At 45.7% G+C, this 21,400-nt stretch overlaps 1 protein-coding gene across 2 annotated transcripts in view; it reads left to right on the top strand.

The window, feature by feature from the left end:
• Positions 1–21,400, top strand: part of ptprna (protein tyrosine phosphatase receptor type Na) — a 238,779-nt gene that overhangs the window by 188,810 nt on the left and 28,569 nt on the right. For both annotated transcript variants that reach the window (XM_063051378.1, XM_063051377.1), the window contains 4 exons: positions 7,772–7,845; positions 16,837–16,914; positions 18,883–19,002; positions 20,017–20,183. In XM_063051378.1, coding sequence (XP_062907448.1) covers positions 7,772–7,845; positions 16,837–16,914; positions 18,883–19,002; positions 20,017–20,183 — 439 coding nt within the window. The remainder of the gene's footprint in view (positions 1–7,771; positions 7,846–16,836; positions 16,915–18,882; positions 19,003–20,016; positions 20,184–21,400) is intronic.

The following is a 21,400-nucleotide window of genomic DNA, read 5'->3' as shown; positions in this document are numbered from 1 at the left end:
GATGTCAGACGTATGTCTTTTACACAGACAGTGGTGAGTGCCTGGAACATACTGCCAGGGGTGGTACTAAAGACTGATACAATAATGCCATTTAAGAACCTCTTAGATAGGCACGTGGATGGAAGAAAATGGAAGGCTATGGGTGTGTAAGTGGGAAGGGTTTGATTGATCATGGTGTAGGTTTATATACTGTAGGTCAACACAACATTGCAGGCCGAAGGGTCCATATTGTACTGTACTGTACTGTTAACAGTGTACTGAGGCAGTACAAGGGAAAACAATAGTAGAGTACAGAGTCAAGTGTTACAGTTACAGAGAAAGTGTAGTGCGGGCAATTAATAAGGTGTGTAATGAGGCAGATTGTAAGGTCAAGAGTCCATCTTACTGGACAGAGGGCCAGTTCAATAATCCTAAAACAGCAGGATGGAAACTGTCCTTGAGCTTGGTGGTACAAACCGATGGGAAAACTGAGAAGAGAGAATGTCTGGGGTGGGAGGGGTATTTGATTATGCTGGCTGATTTACTGAGGCAGTGAGAAGTGTAGATAGAGTCCATGGAGGAGAGGCTGATTTCTGTAATGTGCTGAGCTGTGTCCAGTTTCTTGCAGTCATGGGCAGAGCAGTTGCCAAACCAGGCGTGATGTATCAGGGTAGGATGCTTTCTAAAGTAAAGATGAGCTTTATTTGTCACATGTACATCAGAGCATACAGTGAAATGTGGCGTTTGTTTCAACAAGCACTAATCCGAGGTTGTGCTTTGGGCAGCCCGTAAGTATTGTGGTACCAACATAGCACGCCCACAACCTTAACCAGCATGACTTTGGAATGTGGGAGGAAACCAGAGCACCTGGATTAAACCATGGGGAGAATGTACAAAGTCCTTACAGACATTGGTTGTTTTTCAACCCTGATCAGTGATCGCTGGCACTACAAGCATCGCGCTAACCATTATGTTACCATGCCAAGTCCCCAACCCCTCACCATGCATTGCTATAAATTGGTGATGATCAATGGGGGCATGCCAAGTTTCTTATAGCCTCCTGCTGAAATAGAGGCACTGGTGAGCTTCTTGGCCAAGGTGCCTATGTGGTTTACTTTGAAACTTGAACTTTGGAAAGTAGACTATCTATTCCTCTCCATATATACTGCTTGACCTGCTAATTTTTCGTGTGTTGCTCTGAATTTCCAGCATCTGCAGGATATCTTGTGTTTTAAGTTCTGGCTTCCTTCCCAATGCCTTGGATCCAGAACTGGACCCAAACTCCAGCTGGGAAACAGCCAGTTCTTTATACAAGTTGGCTGAATCCCTTTGCTCAGGTACATTATTTACTCCAGCAGTGATCTGTTGCATATTTCACCTGCCATCTCAGCATCCTGCCTTCTTCTAGGGGTTGTGTCTACACCTTTTTGGTTCCTGATCAATCTACCCCTTCAGAAATTCCAGCATTTGATGTAGTCTTAATCTAATCTCACCTTTACCTCGAAGTTGAAAAGTCCTTGAGGTGCGAGTTTTGATTTTCAAACACAACATGCTGTTAATTATGAAAGAACATCACAGGAACATTTAGTAACACCACGGCTGTTGGCATGGAGACAGAGCTGGGTTTGTCCAGTGTTCTGAGCGAATCAGGTTAATGCTTAGAAGCACACTGAAGTCCAAAGGCAAGCACCCAGTGACAACAGACCCTCTTGAATTTATTGTACAAGTTGAATCTCATCTGAAGAACTGCAGCTGGTTCTTGGCTTTCTACTAGGCCATCATCAATCTGTTGGAAAGGGCATGGTGTGGATTTACTGCAGTGGCGAGAGACTCAGCTTGCAAACTCTGGTTCTCCTTGGGGTAGAGGAGCTTCTTAACGGACGCGTTCAAAGTTAGTGATGGGGGGAATCGGGAGAAGCTTCAGGGGCAGCAGTTGAAGTTCAGGATGTGGAGCAAAGGTGATCAGCAGGAGTAAGAGTGAGGAGGTGAGTTTTCCTGTGATTGAGGGTGAATTCCCTTAATGGAGAATGTTAATGTGTGACTTTGTTTAATGTGGGAGATGGGTTCACGGGTAGCTACCACACTGTCCTCGGCAGATCAGGGTCAGGATCCAGTGACACGGAGTACAAGACGACGGGGGGAGGGTGCCTTCACTGCTGTAGCCTTCCTCACCTTCACTGCCATTGTGATGAGTCATCATCCACCGTTGAGGTCTTGGTTGGATTGCTATTTGTCCGGAACCTCTCCTTGAGCTTACCACCAAGGGTGACCCTACCAAGGGCTAAGTGCCAGCTGGCTAAACTCCAGATGGCATCTCTCTCGGAACCTCAGAAACTCACAAGCCCCTCCACCGGGACAAGGTGATGATCCTCATAGAATTCTCCTTTGTAGAGTCGCAGATCAAACCAGGTCTATCCGCTCAACCATTCCATACCAATCATGGTGACCACTCATCTAGGCCCATCTCTTGCATTCAGTGCATATTCCTCTAAGTCCCATCCCTCCATGTACCTATCCAAGTTCTTCTTAAATGATATCATGGAACATACCTCAACTACTTCCTTGGGCAGCTCAGTCCAAATATTCACCACCCTCTGCTGAAAAGTTGTCCCAGATTACTACAGGAAGCAATGAAAGAGATAGCTGGGGTGTTGTAGATGATCTTTGTGTCCTCACTGGCCACAGGAATAATACCAGAAGATAGGAGTGTCACAAATATTGTTCCATTGTTTATAAGACCATAGGACGTAGGAGCAAAATTAGGCCATTCAGTCCGTTGAGTCAGCTTCGCCATTTCATCATGGTGGTTTATTATCCCTCTCAGCCGCATTCTCCTGCTTTCTCTCATAACCTTTGGCACCCTTACTAATTAAATACATATCAACCTCCACTTTCAATATAAGTAAAGACTTGGCCTTACAGCCATCTATGGCAATGAATTCCACAGGTTCACCATCCTCTGGTGAAAGAAATTCATCCTAATCTCTGTACTAAATGGACATTGTTTTATTTTGAGCTGTGTCCTCTGGTCCTAGACTCCTCCAGTACAGGAAACATCCTCTCCACGTCCACTCTAGACCTTTCAATATTCGATAGGTTCCCCATGCCCCCCCTCCATTCTTCTAAATTCCACTGAGTACAGATCCAGAGCCGTCAAATGTTCCTCATACGTTGAACCTTTCATTCCCAGGATCATTCTCGCGAACCTCTCCAAAGTCAGCACAGTCTTTCTTAGATAAAGGGGCCAAAATTGCTCACAATACTCCAAGTGCGGTCTGACTAATGCTTTATAAAGGCTCAGCATTACATCTTTGTTCTTATATTCTAGTCCTCTCAAAATGAATGCTAACATTGCATTTGCCATCCTTACCACCGACTCAACCTTCAAGCTAACCTTTAGGGAATCCTGCACAAGGGCTCCCAAGTCCCTTTGTACCTCTGATTTCTGAATTTTCTCCACATTTAGAAAATAGTCTACACCTTTATTCCTTCTCTAAAGTGCATGACCACACACTTCACCTGTACAGAGAAATATTGAAGCATACAGTGAAATGTGATGTTTACTTCCATGACCAAAACAGTCCGAGGATGTGAGGATGTGCTGGGCACAGCTCACAAGTGTTGCCATGCTTCTGGTGCCAACACAGTATGCCCACAACTTGATAACCCTAACCCGTACGTCTTTGGAAAGCGGGAGGAAGTAGAACAACCAGAGGAAATCTATGCGGTTGTGAGGAGAACATATGAACTCCATACAGACTGCAGAAGATCACTGGCATTGTAATACATTATGCTAACCACAACACTAATGTGGGAAATGGGACTTGTTTGGATGGGCATTGTGGTCAGCATTGACAAGTTGTGGCAAGATCAATTGGGCCTGTCATCTTTCTGCACAATGAAAGCGCATGGAATGTTAGCCTTCATTAGTTGGGGGATTGAGTTCAAGAGCAGTGCAGTAATGTTGCAGCTCCATAAACCCTGGTTTGACCACACTTGGAATATTGTGTTCAGTTCTGGTCACCTCCATTGGAAGTATGTGGAAATTTTGGAGAAGGTGCAGAGGAGATTTACCAGGATGCTGCCTGGATTGCAGGGCATGTCTCATGAGGAAAGATTGAGCAAGCTAGGGCTTTTCTCTTTGGAGCAAAAGAGGATGACAGCAGACTTTATGGAGGTGTATAAGATGATGCGAGGCATAAATCAGGTGGATGGCCAGAGACTTTTTCCCACGGGGGAACTGGACATAATTTCAAGATGATTCGAGGAAATGTCAGAGATAAGATTTTTACTCTGGGAGTGATGGAACCTACTGCCCGGGGTTTAGTAGAGAAACTCTAAGATAGCCACATGGATGAGAGAAAAATGGAGGGAAGGGTTAGAATGAACTTAGAGTAGGTCAACAGGTTGGCACAACATTATAGGCTGAGGGGTCTGTACTGTGCTATAGTATTCTGTGCTTTGTGAAGGGCCTATTTCTGTGCTGTATGACTTGGTGGCTGTTGGGTGGTTACCATGGACAGATCATCTGCACTAGTGGACTGGAGAAAGATGAGATATAAGTTCCATTAGGTTCATCCATGTCGTTTTTTTTCACCACCTGACACAGACCCAGGCTCAGTCAGTGTTGGTACCACCAACCTAGTCCTAGTGTCGGCCAATGAAATCCCCACCCTGGGGACACTGAATGTGGCAATTCAGGTAGAGAGGGTGGTGAAGGCATGCGCACGCTGGCCTTCATTGGTCGGGCCATTGAGTGTCGTGTTCCCAGGAAGTCGTGTTTTAGCTGCATAAAATTTTGGTTAGGCCGCACTTGGAGTATTGTGTGCAGTTCTTGTTGCATCAGTATAGGAAGGATGTTGGGGCTTTGGAGAGGATGCAGAACGTTCACCAGGACGCTGCCTGGATTAGAGAGTACGAGCTATAAGGAGAGGCTGGGCTCTTTTCTCTGGAGTAGCGGAGGCTAAAGGGCAACCTGATAGAACTTTATAAAGTGATGAGAGGCAGAGTCAGAGTAGATAGTCAGAGACTTTTTCCCAGGGTAGAAACCTCAAATACTTGAAGGGCATATCTTTCAGATGAAAGGGGGTAAGTTTAAAGGAGATGTTTGGGGCAGGTTTTTTTACTGGTGGGTGCCTGGAGCTGTCGTGGAAATAGATACAGTGGATATTTATAGAGTCATCAAGTCATAGAGCACTACAGCACACAAAACAAAGCTCTTCAGTCCATCTAGTCATGCTGAAATATCATTCTGCCTGATTCCCTCGACCTGTACCTGGACTATAGCCCTCCATACCCCTCCTGTTGATGTACTTAACAAAACTTCTCTTAGATGTTCAAATCAAACCTGCATCCGCAACTTCCACTGGCAGCTCGTTCCACACTCTCACCACCCTCCGAGTGAAGAAGTTCCTCTCAGGTTCCCTTTCAATACTTCACCTTTCACCATGTAGTTCTAGTCTCACCCAACCTCAGTGGAAAAAGCCTGCTTGCACTTACCCCATCTATACCCTCTAATCAGGTAAATTTTATATACCTCTGTCAAATCTCCCCTCATTCTCCCTCACTCCAGGGAATGAAGTCCTAACCAATTCAAACCTTTCTCTATAACTCAGCTCCTCAAGTCCAGGCAGCATCTTTGTAAATTTAAGAGGCCGTGAGATAGACACACAATTACGCAGATAATTTTTGGATATGAATCGTACAGAGGTGGACTGAAATTAATTTGGCATTGTGTTCAGCACAGATATTGTGGGCTGTTCCAGGGCAGAACTGTCCTATGTTCTATTCTGTAGCCTACCAGGGTTTTTATTTAGAGATAAAGCACAGTAACAGGCCCTTCTAGGCCAACGAACTCACGCTGCCCAATTACACTACATGACCAATTAGCCTACTAATCCATGACATGCGTCTTTGGAAAACCGAAGCGTCCAGAGGAAACTCACACGGACATGGGGAGAACATACTGAACATACTGTATGATGGTGAGGGCAATCGAACCTGGGTCGTTGGCACTGTAGTAGTGCTGTGTTAACTGCCACACTACCGAGCCGCCACTGTTAGACAGTAGACAGAGGCAGACAACCTGTTTCATGGCGTAGGCAGGAACTTCTTCCTGCAAGGAATTTTGTTCAAAGAGTGATCTTTGGAGATTTCTTCTCTGAGTGTGTCATCAGCTGGAGTCCTCTCCCACAGGTGGAAACTCCTACTGTTTTCAGCTAGATACAGCCAGTGGGCAAGGCTCCCTGCCAGACAGTGAATCACTCCCATTTTCTAACTTTAAAAAATGAATGGAATCATAAAGTCAAATATTGAAATTTAAAGGCAGCTTTCCTTGTAGATCACCCCCAGCGTCGATCTAGACTGGTCAACCTTGCAAAGTCCTTACAAACCTCTGCGGACTGGTGTCTGCATGTTGGGAGGACTGAATCACAGATTAGCCCACAACAGAATCAGAATCAGAATCAGGTTTATTATCACTGATGTTTGTTGTTATTCTTTTACCTCTTACTACCTCAATAGACCGACGCGTGTTGGCACGTGGCCAAGTGGTTAAGGTGTTCGTTTAGTGATCTGAAGGTCGCTAGCTCGAGCTTTGGCTGAGGCAGCGTGTTGTGTCACACATTGCTCTGCGATGACACCGGTGCCAAGCTGTATGGGTCCTAGTGCCCTTCCCTTAGACAATATCGATGGTGTGGAGAGGGGAGACTTGCAGCATGGGCAACTGCTGGTCTTCCATACAACCTTGCCCAGGCCTGCGCCCTGGAAACCTTTCAAGGCGCAAATCCATGGTCTCACGAGACTAACGGATGCCTGTATATAAAAGACCGTCCTTATGATCCGATCTGTATGAACAGTATGCAAGACCAGCTTTTCACTGTGACAATAATAAACTCATTAACCAATGGCAACAGGTCAGTGAGGAAACCTCCTCTTGATTCCCTCCTCCCATCCTCCCTCAGCTAATGATTCAGGGCTGTTTTATGAGCATTATGAGTAGCAGTGAAGACAGAACTCTTCTCAATACTACCATTGGGTAGGAGATGCAGGAGCCTTAGGTCCCACACCACCAGCTTCAAGAACAGTTATTATCCTGCAGCCATCAGGCTCCTGAACCCACGTGTATAACTTCACTCACCGTGACTCAGAGCTGATTCTACAACCTACACAGAACTCTTCACAATTCATGTTGTCAATATTACTTCAGTTTGTCTTCCTTTGCACATCGGATGTTTGTCAGTCTTTACTTGCATGTAGTTTTTTTCACAAGTTCTATTGTATTTCTTTATATTCCTGTGAATACCTGTAAGAAAATGAAACAGAAGTTAGTATGTGGTAGCAGACACAGTATGTACTTTGATCATATGTATCAACCTATATATCCTATGCTGTAATGTTCTATGTACTGTATGTCTCTACAACTTTCTCTGAAAGCTTATTCCATATACCAACCACCCTCTGCATTAGAAAGTTACCTCTCAGGACCCTTTTAAATCTTTCCCCCTCTCACCTTAAACCTCCAGTTTTAGATTCAGATTCGGGTTCAAGTTTATTTATCAGATTTACTTTGAAACGTACAGTGAAATGGTCTCTGCCCCTTTCCTAGCTTTCTCCCCCCCCCATCTCTCTGCCCTCCTCCCCCTCTGCACTCTCTATCACTGCCTCTCCTCCAACCTCTCTCTCCCGATCCCTATCCCTCTCTCCTCAGCTGATGATGGAGTAGCAAACTTCCCCACAGTGTGACAGGGAACTCGAGGTGCCACTCATCTAGTTTTTATTATTAACCCTACAGATGACCATAACCGGATGGTCCTGAAAGCAGAGGTTAACCCGTCGCGGACGGACTTCATCAACGCCAGTCCCATTGTAAGTGTACATATTGTGGCGTGCTTGCGTGAAAGGCAAAGGGTTGATTCCAGTCCAGTCCAGCCCTACTAGACTGGGGGCCTCTTTCCTGAAAGAAAGGGTTTATTTCCCATTTTCCTTTGAGATTTTTACACTTAGTCATCATAAGGACATCAAGGAGCAGATAGGGAGACAGATTCTGGAAAGGTGTAATAATAACAGGGTTGTCATGGTGGGAGATTTTAATTTCCCAAATATCGATTGGCTTGTCCCTAGAGCGAAAGGTTTAGATGGGGTGGAGTTTGTTAGGTGTGTTCAAGAAGGTTTCTTGACACAATATGTAGATAAGCCTACAAGAGGAAAGGCTGTACTTGATCTGGTATTGGGAAATGAACCTGCTAAGGTGTCAGATCTCTCAGTTGGAGTGCCATTTGGAGATAGTGATCACTATTCTATCTCCTTTACCATAGCATTGGAGAAGGATAGGAACAGACAAGTTAGGAAAGTGTTTAATTAGAGTAAGGGGAAATATGAGGCTATCAAGCAGGAACTTGGAAGTATAAATTGGGAACAGATGTTCTCGGGGAAATGTACGAAAGAAATATGGCAAATGTTCAGGGGGTATTTGCGTGGAGTTCCGCATAGGTACGTTCCAATGAGACAGGGAAAGGATGGTAGGGTACAGGAACAGTGGTGTACAAAGGCTGTCATAAATCTAGTCAAGCAGAAAAGAACAGCTTACAAAAGGTTCAAAAAACTAGGTAATGATAGAGATCCAGAAGATTATAAGGCCAGCAGGAAGGAGCTTAAGAATGAAACTAGGAGAGCCAGAAGGGGCCATGAGAAGGCCTTGGCAGACAGGATGAAGGAAAACCCCAAGGCATTCTACAAGTATGTGAAGAGCAAGAGGATAAGACGTGAGAGAATAGGACCAATCAAATGTGACAGTGGAGAAATGTGTATGGAACCGGAGGAGATAGCAGAGGTACTTAATGAGTACTTTGCTTCAGTATTCACTACAGAAAAAGGATCTTGGCGATGACTTACAGCGGACTGAAAAGCTTGAGCATGTAGATATTAAAGAGGATGTGCTAGAGGTTTTGGAAAGCATCAAGTTTGATAAGTCACTGGGACGAGATGAGATGTACCCCAGGCTACTGTGGGAGGCAAGGGAGAGATTGCTGAGCCTCTGGCGATGATCGTTCCATTATCAATGGGGACAGGAGAGGTTCCGAAGGATTGGAGGGTTGCAAGTGTTGTTCCATTATTCTAGACAGGGAGTAGAGATAGCCCAGGAAATTATAGACCAGTGAGTCTTACTTCAGTGGTTGGTAAGTTGATAGAAATGATCCTGAGAGGCAGGATTTATGAACATTTGGAGAGGCATAATATGATTAGGAATAGTCAGCATGGCTTTGTGAAAGGCAGGTCATGCCTTATGAGCCTGATTGAATTTTTTGACGATGTGACTAAACACATTAATGAAGGTAGAGCAGTAGATGTAGTGTATGTGGATTTCAGCTAGGCATTTGACAAGGTACCCTATGCAAGGCTTATTGAGAAAGTAAGGAGGCATGGGATCCAAGGGGACCTTACTTTGTGGATCCAGAACTCGCTTGCCCACAGAAGGCAAAGGAAGGTTGTTGACGGGTCATATTCTGCATTGAGGTCGGTGACCAGAGAGGTGTGCTTCAGGGATCTGTTCTGGGACCCCTACTCTTCATGACCTGGATGAAGAAGTGGAGGGATGGGTTAGTAAATTTGCTGATGACACAAAGGTTGGAGGTGTTGTGGATAGTGTGGAGGGCTGTCAGAGGTTGCAGCGGGACATTGATAGGATGCAAAACTGGGCTGAGAAGTGACAGGTGGAGTTCAACCAAATAAGTGTGAGGTCAAATATGATGGCCGAATATAGTATTAATGGTAAGACTCTTGGCAGTGTGGAGGATCAGGGGGATCTTGGGGTCCAAGTCCATAAGACACTCAAAGCTGCTGTGCAGGTTGACTCTGTGGTTAAGAAAGCATATGGTGCATTGGCCTTCATCAATCGTGGAATTGAGTTTAAGAGCTGAGAGGTAATGTTGCAGCTATATAGGACCCTGGTCAGACCCCACTTGGAGTACTGTGCTCAGTTCAGGAAGGATGTGGAAACCATAGAAAGGGTGCAAAGGAGATTTACAAGGATGTTGCCTGGATTGGGGAGAATGCCTTATGAGAATAGGTTGAGTGAAACAGAAACATAGAAAACCTACAGCACAATACAGGCCCTTCGGCCCAGAAAGGTGTGCCAAATATGTCCTTACCTTAGAAATTACTAGACTTTCCCATAGCCCTCTATTTTTCTAAGCTCCATGTACCTATTCAAAAGTCTCTTAAAGACCTTATCATATCCGCTTCCACCACCATTGCTGGTAGCCCATTACACGCACTCACCACCCTCTAAGTAAAACTTGGCCTTTTTGCCTTGGAGTGACGGAGGATGAGAGGTGATCTGATAGAGGTGTATAAGATGATGAGAGGCATTGATCATGTGGATAGTCAGAGGCTTTTTCCCAGGGCTGGAATGGCTAGCACAAGAGGGCACAGTTTTAAGGTGCTGGGGAGTAGGTACAGGGGAGATGTCAGGGGTAAGTTTTTTACGCGGAGAGTGGTGAGTGCGTGGAACGGGCTGCCGGCGACGGTGGTGGAGGCAGATACGATAGGGTCTTTTAAGAGACTTTTGGATAGGTACATGGAGCTCAGAAAAATAGAGGGCTATAGGTAACCCTAGGTAATTTCTAAGGTAGGGACATGTTCGGCACAGCTTTGTGGGCCGAAGGGCCTGTATTGTGCTGTAGGTTTTCTGTGTTTCTATGTTTCTATAAGATTAAAGATTAATTTTACTTGCCATATGTATATCGAAACATACAGTGAAATGCATTGTTTGCCTCAATGACCAACGCAGTCTGAGGATGTGCTGGGGGCAGCCTGCAAGTGTCACCACGCTTCCGGTGCTAACGTAACCTGCCCACAACTTACTAACCCTAACCCGTACATCTTTGGAAGGTGGGGAGAAATAAGAGTACCCGGAGGAAACATACACAGTCAAGGGGAAAATGTACAAACTCCTTACAGGCAGCAGTGGGAACTGAACTACGATTGTTAGCGCTGTAAACCTTTATGTTAAGTGTTGTACTACCATACTGTTGATAAAAAAACTTGGCTCTCTGTACCCAAGAGAGGGTAACCTTGCCCTGGAGTCACTGAGGCACAGGTTCTCTGGATGGATTGTCCAAGAGGGAAGGTTGAGGAGGGTTGGGGTTTGGAAAAGGAGGAGGTGATTTGTGAGATTGTTTCAGCAGACTGGAGAGACGAGAACCAGGGTTACAATCTTGGGAACAACACACTTACACAAAATGCTGGAGGAACTCAGCAGGTCAGGCAACATCTTTGGAGGGAAATAGTCAATATTTTGGGCTGGGACCCTTCATCAGGACTAGGGAGAAAAGGGGAAGAAGGTAGGATATGATGGGTGAAGCCAGGCGAGGGGTAAGGTGGTTACACACCCCTCCAGAACTGTCCTGCACTCCCCGTGGTTTGACAATTAATCATCAGGATGTGAGCAGAGCATTGAGACACACAACAATTGATCTACAAGAAAGATTTTTTTCCTGGTTTCCTTTAAGATTTTTACAATTAGCTATTGAAAATGATGGAAGGTGACTGGTGTTAACCCAACAGTTTAGTTTGAACAAGCCACTATGTCGCCACCAATCTCAAGGACATATTCAAGTGCAAAACATCCAGAGAGAATCCCAACAATTATGCAGCACTGCATGAGAGGTGTAGGTTCAATCCTGACTTGCTGTGCTGAATGTGTGGAGTTTGTATGTTTTCCCTGTGAATTATACTTTATACTTTATTGTCGCCAAACAATTGATACTAGAACATACAATCATCACAGCGATATTTGATTCTGTGCTTCCCGCTCCCTGGATTACAAATCAATAGTAAATATTAAAAATTTAAATTATATATCATAAATAGAAAATAGAAAAATGGGAAGTAAGGTAGTACCAAAAAACCGAGAGGCAGGTCCGGGTATTTGGAGGGTACGGCCCAGTAACCGGTCAGGATCTGTTTAGCAGTCTTATCACAGTTGGAAAGAAGCTGTTCCCAAATCTGTCCGTATGAGTCTTCAAGCTCCTGAGCCTTCTCCCGGAGGAAAGAGGGACGAAAAATGTGTTGGCTGGGTGGGTTGTGTCCTTGATTATCCTGGCAGCACTGCTCCAACAGCATGCGGTGTAAAGTGAGTCCACGGACGGAAGATTGGGTTGTGTGATGCGCTGCGCCGTGTTCACAATCTTCTGCAGCTTCTTCCGGTCTTGGACAGGACAACTTCCATACCAGGTTGTGATGCACCCTAGAAGAATGCTTTCTACGGTGCATCTATAAAAATTAGTGAGGGTTTTAGGGGACAGGCCAAATTTCTTTAGTTTTCTCAGGAAGTAGAAGGAGAGACTGGAGTGACTCTGATTTCCTGGAGTGTAGGAAACTGAGAGGTGACCTTATAAAGTCATGAGGGACACAGACAGTGTTTTATCCAGTGTAGGAGAGCACAAAACGAGAGAGCTTAGGTTTAGAATGAGAGGAGAACGACCAAAAGATATAGGAGCAGAATTAAGCTATTCAGCCAATCGAGTCTGCTCCACTATTCAATCATGGCTGATGGTTTTTTCTGCAACTCCATTCGTTTGGTCCTTCCCCCCACCTTGGCTTACCAATCAAAGGGAGGTAGGTTTTCAATACAGAGGGTGGTGGATATATTGATCAAGCTGCCAGAGGTGTGTACAATTATAATGTTTAAAATACTTTTGGACAGGTACATGGATAGGGAAGATTTAGAGAGATAGGGGCCAAACCCAGGCAAATGGTCCTATCCTGGGTAGATATCTTGCTCAACAAGGGTGTTGGGAGGAAGGGCCTGTTTCCATACTCTGTGACTCCATGACTAAGGTAGGATTAGATATCAAAGTTGAAAGTAATTTTATTATCAAAGTATATATATGTCACCAACACAACAATATTTATGTAAATGTTCAGAAAGCCACATAACAATCACCACTAGAATAGTCTGAAAGTTCCTGGCAATTGAGAATTGAGTCTGCTTGGCTTTGTCCATACCTCAGGTTTTACCAGCTTGAGCTGAGAAAAAATACTAACAACAATAATAACAAATAAGCTATAAATATCGAGTACACGAGTTGTAGAGTTCTTAAAAGTGAGTCCACCTGTTGTGGAATCAGTTCAGTGTTGGGGTGAGTGAAGTTATCCTCTCTGGTTCAGCAGCTGAATAGCTGAGGGATAATAACTGTTCCTGAAGCTGGTGGTTTGGGACTTGAGACTCCTGTACCTCCTTCCTGATTAAAGCAATGAAAAGAGAGGATAGCCTGCAGCTGAAAGAGATGGGAAAGTGGATCTTTCACATCTGTATTCACTCGGGAGACAGAAACAGAGTCCATAGAATTGAGGTGAAGTTGCAGCGACATCATGGACCCTATAAAGTTTACAGAGGAGGAGGTGTTTTCTGTATTGAGGCAAACTGGGGTAGATAAATCCCCAGGACCTGACAATTTGTTTCCTCAGACCCTATGGGAAGCCAGTACAGAAACTGCAGGGCGCCAAAAGATATTTAAAACATCCCTAGCCTTTGGTGATGTGCCAGAGGATTGGAGGATAGCTAATGTTGTTCCACTGTTTAAGAAAGACTCTAAGAATAAGCCAGGAGATTTTTGACCAGTGGGCCTGAACTCAGTAGTGGAAAAGTTATTGGAAGTTATTTTAAGGGACCGAATATATAAGTATTTGGATAGACAGGGATTAATTAGGGATAGTCAACAGGGCTTTGTGCGCTGTAAGTCGTGTCTAACCGATCTTATAAGAGTTTTTTGAAGAAATCACCAGAAAAATTAATGAAGACAAGTAGTGGATGTTATCTTCATTAACTTTAGCAAGGCACTTGACAAGGTCCCGCATGGGAGGTTGATCAAGAAAGATCAATCGCTTGGCATTCAACATGAGGTAGTAATTCAAGTTGGACATTGGCTTCATGGAAGAAGGCAGAAAGTGACTGGAGGCCTGTGACTAGTGGTGTGCCTCAGGGGTTGGTGCTGGGTCCATTGTTATTTGTTATCTGTTCCAATGACTGGATGATACTGTGGCAAATTGGATCAGCAAATTTGCAGATGACACCAACATTGGGGGTGTAGTGGACAGTGAGGAAGCCTGCCAAAGCTTGCAGCAGGATCTGGACCAGCTAGAAATATGGGCTGAAAAATGCGGATGGAATATAATGTAGATAAGTGTGAAGTGTTGGACTTTGGGGGGACTAACCAGGACAGGTCGTACACGGTGAGCAGAAGGGCTCTGAGGAGTGTTGTGGAACAGAAGGGTCTGGGAATGCAGGCCCATAATTCCTTAAAAGTGGTCTCACAGGTAGATAGGGTCATAAAGAAAGCTTTTGGCACATTGGCCTTCATAAACCCATGTAATGAGTACAGGAGATGGGATGTTATGTTGAAGTTGTATAAGACATTGATGAGGTCTAATTTCAGAATCAGGTTTAATATCATTGACATGTATCATGAAATTTATTATGTTATGGCAGCAGCTCATTGCAATATATATACATACCTCCTGCTTGATGGTAGCAATGAGAAGGGGGCATGTCCCAGGTGATGGGGGTCCATAATGATGATTGCCATCTTTTCGAGGCATTGCCTTTTGAAGCTGTCCTCAGTGTTGGGAAAGCTAACGCTCACGAAGGAGTTGGCTGAGTTTTCAACTTTTACAGCTTTTTCCGATCCTGTGCAGTGGCTGCTCCATACCAGACAGTGATGCATCCTGTTAGAATGCTCTCAATGGTACATCTGTAGAAATTTGTGAGTGCCTTTGGTGACATACCAATTTTCCTGAATCTCCTAATGAAATAAAGCCAGTGTCATGCCTTCTTGGCAATCACATCAGTATGTTGGGCCCAGGGTAGATCCTCAGAGAGGTTGACACCCAGGAACTCGAAACTGTTCACCCTTTCCACTTCTGATCCCTCAATGAGGATTGGAGTGTGTTCCCTCAACTTCCCCTTCCTGAAGTCCACAGTCAATTCCTTGATCTTATGTTGAGTGCAAGGTTGTTGGTCCGACAGCACTCACCCAGCCAATCTATTTCACTCCTGTACACCATCTCGTCACCATCAGACTTTCCGCCAACAATAGTCGTGTTGTTGGCAAATTTTAAGATGGTGTTTCAGCTGTGCCTAGCCGCACAGTTGTAATTGTAGCGAGAGTAAAGCGGTGGGCTAAACGTCAATGTTGGTTGTCAGAAGATTTTACTTCCAATCCACACAGACTGTGGTCTCCCTGTGAGTTAGTTTCAGAGGAGGTATATAGAGGCCCCCAAGTTCTGGAGCTTTATGATTAGAAGTGAGGGTATGATTGTGTTGAATGCTGAGCTGTAGTCAATGAACAGCAGCCTGACGTGAGCATTACTATTCTCCGAGTGGAGAGCCAGTGAGATCACATCCACTGTAGACCTATTGTTGCAATAGGCAAATTCCAGCAGGTCCATGTCTTGTTTAGGCAGGAGTTGATTGAGAAACCTCTCAAACCACTTCATTGCGGTAGACATGACTGCCGCTAGATGATAGTCATTGAGTATTGGTCCAGCTTTGGTCACCAGCCTGCAGGAAAGATAGAAATAAGATTGAAAGAGTGCAGAGAAAATTTACAAAGATGTTGCTAGGACTTGAGGACCTGAGTTGTAGGGAAGGACTGAATAGGTTAGGAATTTACTCCCTGTAGTGTAGGAGAATGAGGGAAGATTTGATAGAGGTACACAGAAATTTGAGGGTTATAGATAGGGTAAATGCAAGCAGACTCTTTCCACTGAGGTTGGGTGAGACGACAACCAGAGGTCACGGGTTAAGGGTGAAAGGTGAAATGCTTAAGGGACACTTAGGGGATCTTCAATCAGAGGGTGGTGAGAGTGTGGAACAAGCTGTTCGCACAAATGGTGGCTGCAGAGTTAATTCCATTATTTAAGATAAATTTGGATATGTGCGTGGATGGGAGGAGTATGGAGGACTATGATCTGGGTGCAGGTTGATGGTGCTAGGCAGATTAATGGTTCAGCAGAGACTAGATGGGCTGAAAGGCCTGTTTCTGTGCAGGCATGCTATGTTGGCACTGGAATGTATGGCATCAGTTGTGGACTGCCCTCCAGCACACCTTGTGTGTGCCGGTCATTAACACAAACAGCACTTCAGTGTATGTTTTGATGTACGTGTGATAAGTAAATTTGCATCTTGACTCTAAACAGTGTGACATGAGCAGGGAGAGAGGCAACGGAACAGCGGCTCAACGAATGTCCTGTGTGGTATCTGATGTGCAATCATGGTTGAAGGATGGGGGGGGGCGGGCGGGGGATGAAAGCAAACCTGAGCAAATTTCTACAGATGTACCGTGGAGAGCATTTTAACATTGCTTCACCACCTGGTATGAAAGAGCCACTGCACTGGATCGGAAAGAGCTGCAGAACTCTTCCAGCTCCATCATGGGTACTAGCCTCTTCAGCAGCAAGGGTTGTTGCCTCAGAAAGGTGGCATCCATCATTAAAACCCCCTCCCCATCACCCTCTTCTTCGTGCCACCATCAAGGGGGAGGTACGTGAGCCCAAAGACACACACTCAACGTTTTAGGAACAGCTTCTTCCTCTCCACCATCAGATTTCTGAACAGTCCATAAACCCTACTTCACTACTTTTGCTCTCTTTTTATACACATTATAACATTTAATTTAAATTTTTCTTATATATATATTCCTTATTGTAATTTACAGTGTTTTTATGTCATGCACTATACTGCTGCCGCAAAACAACAAGTTTCATGGCGTATGTCAGTGATAATAAATCTGATTCTGTACCTTCAGCTGATCTTTATATCTGCACTGGTACTCTGTGTTCCATGTTCCCCTGCAGATCGACCATGACCCCAGAATGCCTGCCTACATCGCTACCCAAGGACCTCTCTCGCACACCATCCCCGACTTCTGGCAGGTGAGTTGATTCTGCAGAACTTCGGGTTTATTTCAGTTTGTTGTCACATCCAGTAATTCAGTAGTTCCATTCAATATCAGAGAATGGATACAAGATACAACCTGAAATTCTTAGTCTCCGCACACATCCTCCAAACTGAAGAAAAAGCTCCAAAGAATGAATGACAGAGCGAAGACATAAGAACCCCAAAGCCCTCTGCCCCTCCCACACACAGCATCAACTCTCCCCCTCCCCATGCCCCAATTATTGTAGCATAAAGCATCAACGTTCCCACCACCCCCATACAAACAACAGCAAAGCCCCCAAAGAGAGACCATGGTCTACAGTTCATCAAAAACTAACTGTTCTCTCCAAGGTTTTGACGTCCCACAGGCTCTCTCTCGCTCTCACTAACAAGGGAGAGACAGTTATCACTCCTTCCACCGTGGCGGGCAGACAACAGTCACTTTTTCGATGGGCCTAATTCTCCCCCTATGACTTATGTAATACTTATGGTAAAAAAATACAGAGATAAGCACAAAACATAGCATAGTACAGTCTAGTAATGGAACCTGAGGTATTGTATAAAGAATTGCATTTTTTTTGCACTAGTTATTTATTTTGTATTTTACAGTAATTTTGTGTCTTTGTACTGTACCGCTGTCACAAAACTACAAAACAAATATAAGACAGTGAAAATAAAGCTGATTCTGATAAAGTGACAACAATAGAAAAGGTCAAATTAAGGGTTCAAGAATGTGGCAGCACCTCTCTCCCAAGACGGCAATGGCTAATACCAGAGGACATCCCTTTAAGGTGACTAGAGGAAAGAATAGGGTGTGTGTCAGAGGTGAGTATTTTACACAGAGTGGTGGGTGTGTGCAGTGCCCTGCCAGGAGCGGTAGTAGAGACAGGTACATTAGAGGCATTTAAGAAACTATTTGTTAGGCACATAGATGATAGAAAAATGGAGGGCTATAAGGGAGTGAAGGGTTGGATTGATCTTGAGTAGGTTAAACGTTCAGTACAACTTTGTGGGCCAAAGGGCCTATACTGTGCCGTAATGTTCCATGTTCACTGGGGAGGGCCTGTGAGAGAGGTTACTGGATCACAGCAGTGGGGAAGAAGCTGTTCTTGAATCTGGTCACCATATCTGGACTTTTAGGCTCCTGTATCTTCTCCCAGAAGGTAGAAGAGAGAAAAGAAACTGGCCAGTGTGGCAGGCGTCCTTGGCAATAGTGTTAACCTTCGTGAGGAATGCACCATGAAGGTGGACTGGAGGAAGAAAGTGATGAGCTTGACGATGCAGTGTTTATTTCTCTCTGCAGGTTCCGTTAGTCCAGAGCAAAGCTGTTGCTACACCATTCTGGTCAGGAGCTTGATGTCTATAGGGTAGTAACTGTTCCTGAACCTGGTGGTGTGGAACCTAAACCTCCTGTAGCTCCTCTCTGATTTCAGCAACGAGAAGAAAATATGGCCTGGATGGTGGGCACTGGTCTCTTGTGGCAGCGCTCCATGTAAATGTGCTCAGTGGCTGGGAGGGCCTTCCCTGTGATGCACTGGGATATATCCACCACTCTTGTAGGCTTTTCCATTCCTGGGCATTGGTGCTTCCATAGCAGGCTGAGATGCAACCAGTTGGGAACCACTTTGCATCTATAGCAGTTTGTCAGATTCTCAGATGACATGCTGAATATATGCAAACAAGTAGAGGTGCATTCAAGCATTCTCTGTGATGGTACTTACTCACTGGTCCCAGTGCAGATCTTCCGATAAGTTAAAGGAAGTAATTTACAGTGACTGACACAGGAATTTAAATGTGCACCCGCCCACCCACAGACTGGACGCACTAATTCCCAAACTCTGTGTCGTATCGATTGTATGCACGGGAGAGGGGGGGTTGTCGGTGAACATACAGTGGTGGGCACGGCCTTACTCCAAGCAGACGAATGTCTCCGCCCCACTGATGGTGGGTCTGTCCTGTTCCAGATGGTCTGGGAGAACGGCTGTACGGTGATCGTCATGCTGACCCCTCTGGTGGAGGACAGTGTCAGGCACTGCGACCGCTACTGGCCGGATGAGGGCTCCTCCCTCTACCACATCTACGAGGTGGGTCAGCCCAGTGTGGGGTTGTCGGTAATGGGGGTGGGCACCTGCCACAGACAGGGGAGTCGACCAAGGTCCCATCGGAGTAGACACGATGGGCCAAATAGCCTAATTCTGCTCCTATGTTTTATTGTCTTATGGATTGCAGCGTTTGAGCACAAAGCTGGGATGACAGTGTCTGGGCAGAGCGGTGGGATCGCACTGTGCAGACAAAGCTGGGATGACAGTGTCTGGGCAGAGCGGTGGGATCGCACTGTGCAGACAAAGCTGGGATGACAGTGTATGGGCAGAGCGGTGGGATCGCACTGTGCAGATGGCGAAGTGGGGTTGCACTGTGTAGACTAAGGGGATCTGTGCGGACGGTGAGGTGGCATCGCACTGCTATAAACTGAGATTGCACTGTGCAGAATAAGATGGGATCGCACTCTGCTGTCTGAGATGGGATTGCACTGTGTAGACTAAAGTGGGATTACACTGAGCAAAGAGTAAGGTGGGATCACACTGTGCTGTCTGAGATGGGATCACACTGTACAGACTAAGATGGGATCACTGTGCAGAATAAGGGGATCGAACTGCTGTCTGAGATGGGATCACACTGTACAGACTAAGATGGGATCACTGTGCAGAATAAGGGGATCGAACTGCTGTCTGAGATGGGATCACACTACAGACTAAGATGGGATCACTGTGCAGAATAAGGGAATCGAACTGCTATCTGAGATGGGATCACACTGTACAGACTTAGATGGGATCACTGTGCAGAATAAGGGGATCGAACTGCTGTCTGAGATGGGATCACACTGTACAGACTAAGATGGGATCACTGTGCAGAATAAGATGGGATCGCACTGTGCAGTCTCTGGGATTGCGCTATGCAGACTAAGCTGAGTTAGGCAGGCAGTACACTTGTTCACTCTGTGCAACCTGGGCTGGGGTGATCTTACCCCCACCCCATCCACTCCACCGGCCGTGGCTCCCCACATCTCTGCACTTTAATCCTTCCCCTCTACCCTGCAGGTGAACCTGGTCTCCGAGCACATCTGGTGTGAGGACTTCCTCGTGCGCAGTTTCTACCTCAAGAACCTGCAGTCGCAGGAGACGCGTACGCTCACCCAATTCCACTTCCTCAGCTGGCCTGCCGAGGGAATCCCTTCCTCCACCCGCCCACTGCTGGACTTCCGGAGGTATGGAGCGTGGGAGCCGGGGTTCGAGGGAACTGGGACGAAGGGTGGTGGGTATCACCCTCAGACATAGACCAGCATAGATGGCAGACCGTGGTCACCCTTTCCCAAACAAAGTAACCATATCAAACGTCAGTGTAGTTACTAGACTACAGACAGCCTCCAAACTGAGCGTGGGCCAGACCAACTTCAGGGGCACCTCCTCATAAGATGAGGAGTCAAACTCCCTCTGCACTGACCCATCATGAAGAGTCAGTTCTGTATAGTAACTTACATCCAAACAATCTGAAAATTATTCCAACCTACAGACAAGTTCGAAAAACTCTACAATTTGTTTTGTATCTCACACATGCTGTTCCTGCCCTGGGAGAGTGTGATGGGACAGGTCAGAGGGAGCTCTACTCTGTGTCTGGTGGGACAGTGTAGAGGAAGCTTCACCATGTTATCACATCTAATCTATAGTGCTCCTGCCTGGGGCTGTTTAACAGGCTGAGCTGCAGACTGCCTGCTGTCAATGTTGGTTTTCCAAGTCCCAGATACTTGAACTAACCATCTCCTGACTCAGTGGCAGGATTTCATTGGGCCTGCCTTGCCCTATGAATCAGTTTAACTAACAATATCAGTAGGGAGAGGAAACAAGATTTCAGCATTTCACCCAACCCTTTGTGCTAGACAGGAGTCACAGTGTCTTTCCCCCAAAAGCGTTCAAAAAGCCAATATCCATTTGGTGTCTGGGGTTCACACAAAATACTGGAGGAACTCAGCAGGCCAGGCAGCATCTGTGATGGCCTGCTGAGTTCTTCCAGCATTTTGTGTGTGTTGCCTGGATTTCCAGCGTCTGCAGATTTTCTCTTGTTGATGTCTGGGGTTGCCTGATTGGCTCGATTATCGCTGTTCAAAGCATCTGGCTAATACCCTCTCTCCCACTGAAAAAGCAGTGACTGGTCCTGGTTAGGAACTAACTGGCATGTGTGTTCGCCAACGAGGAGCTTTAATCTGTCTGCCTAACCTCTCCTTCCTCCCTCTTTAACCAGCGTTTCATTAACCCTGTGATGGCTGTCACCGTGTCGCTCCTTCCTGATGGTTCCCAGTGTCATTTTTGTGATTTGCAGCTAGTAATGTCAAATCCAGTTGCATAGTCACAAAAGTGATCATTGGTAGCCGTGCGTACCACACAAAGCAGTGGTGGAACCAGCTCTCCATCTTGTGTCCCTGCACCT

The sequence above is a fragment of the Mobula hypostoma genome, chromosome 6, assembly GCF_963921235.1.
Source record: "Mobula hypostoma chromosome 6, sMobHyp1.1, whole genome shotgun sequence".
Taxonomy (NCBI): domain Eukaryota; kingdom Metazoa; phylum Chordata; class Chondrichthyes; order Myliobatiformes; family Myliobatidae; genus Mobula; species Mobula hypostoma.
Note: the sequence above shows the minus strand (reverse complement) of the source record. Positions and strands in the feature narration are given on the sequence as shown.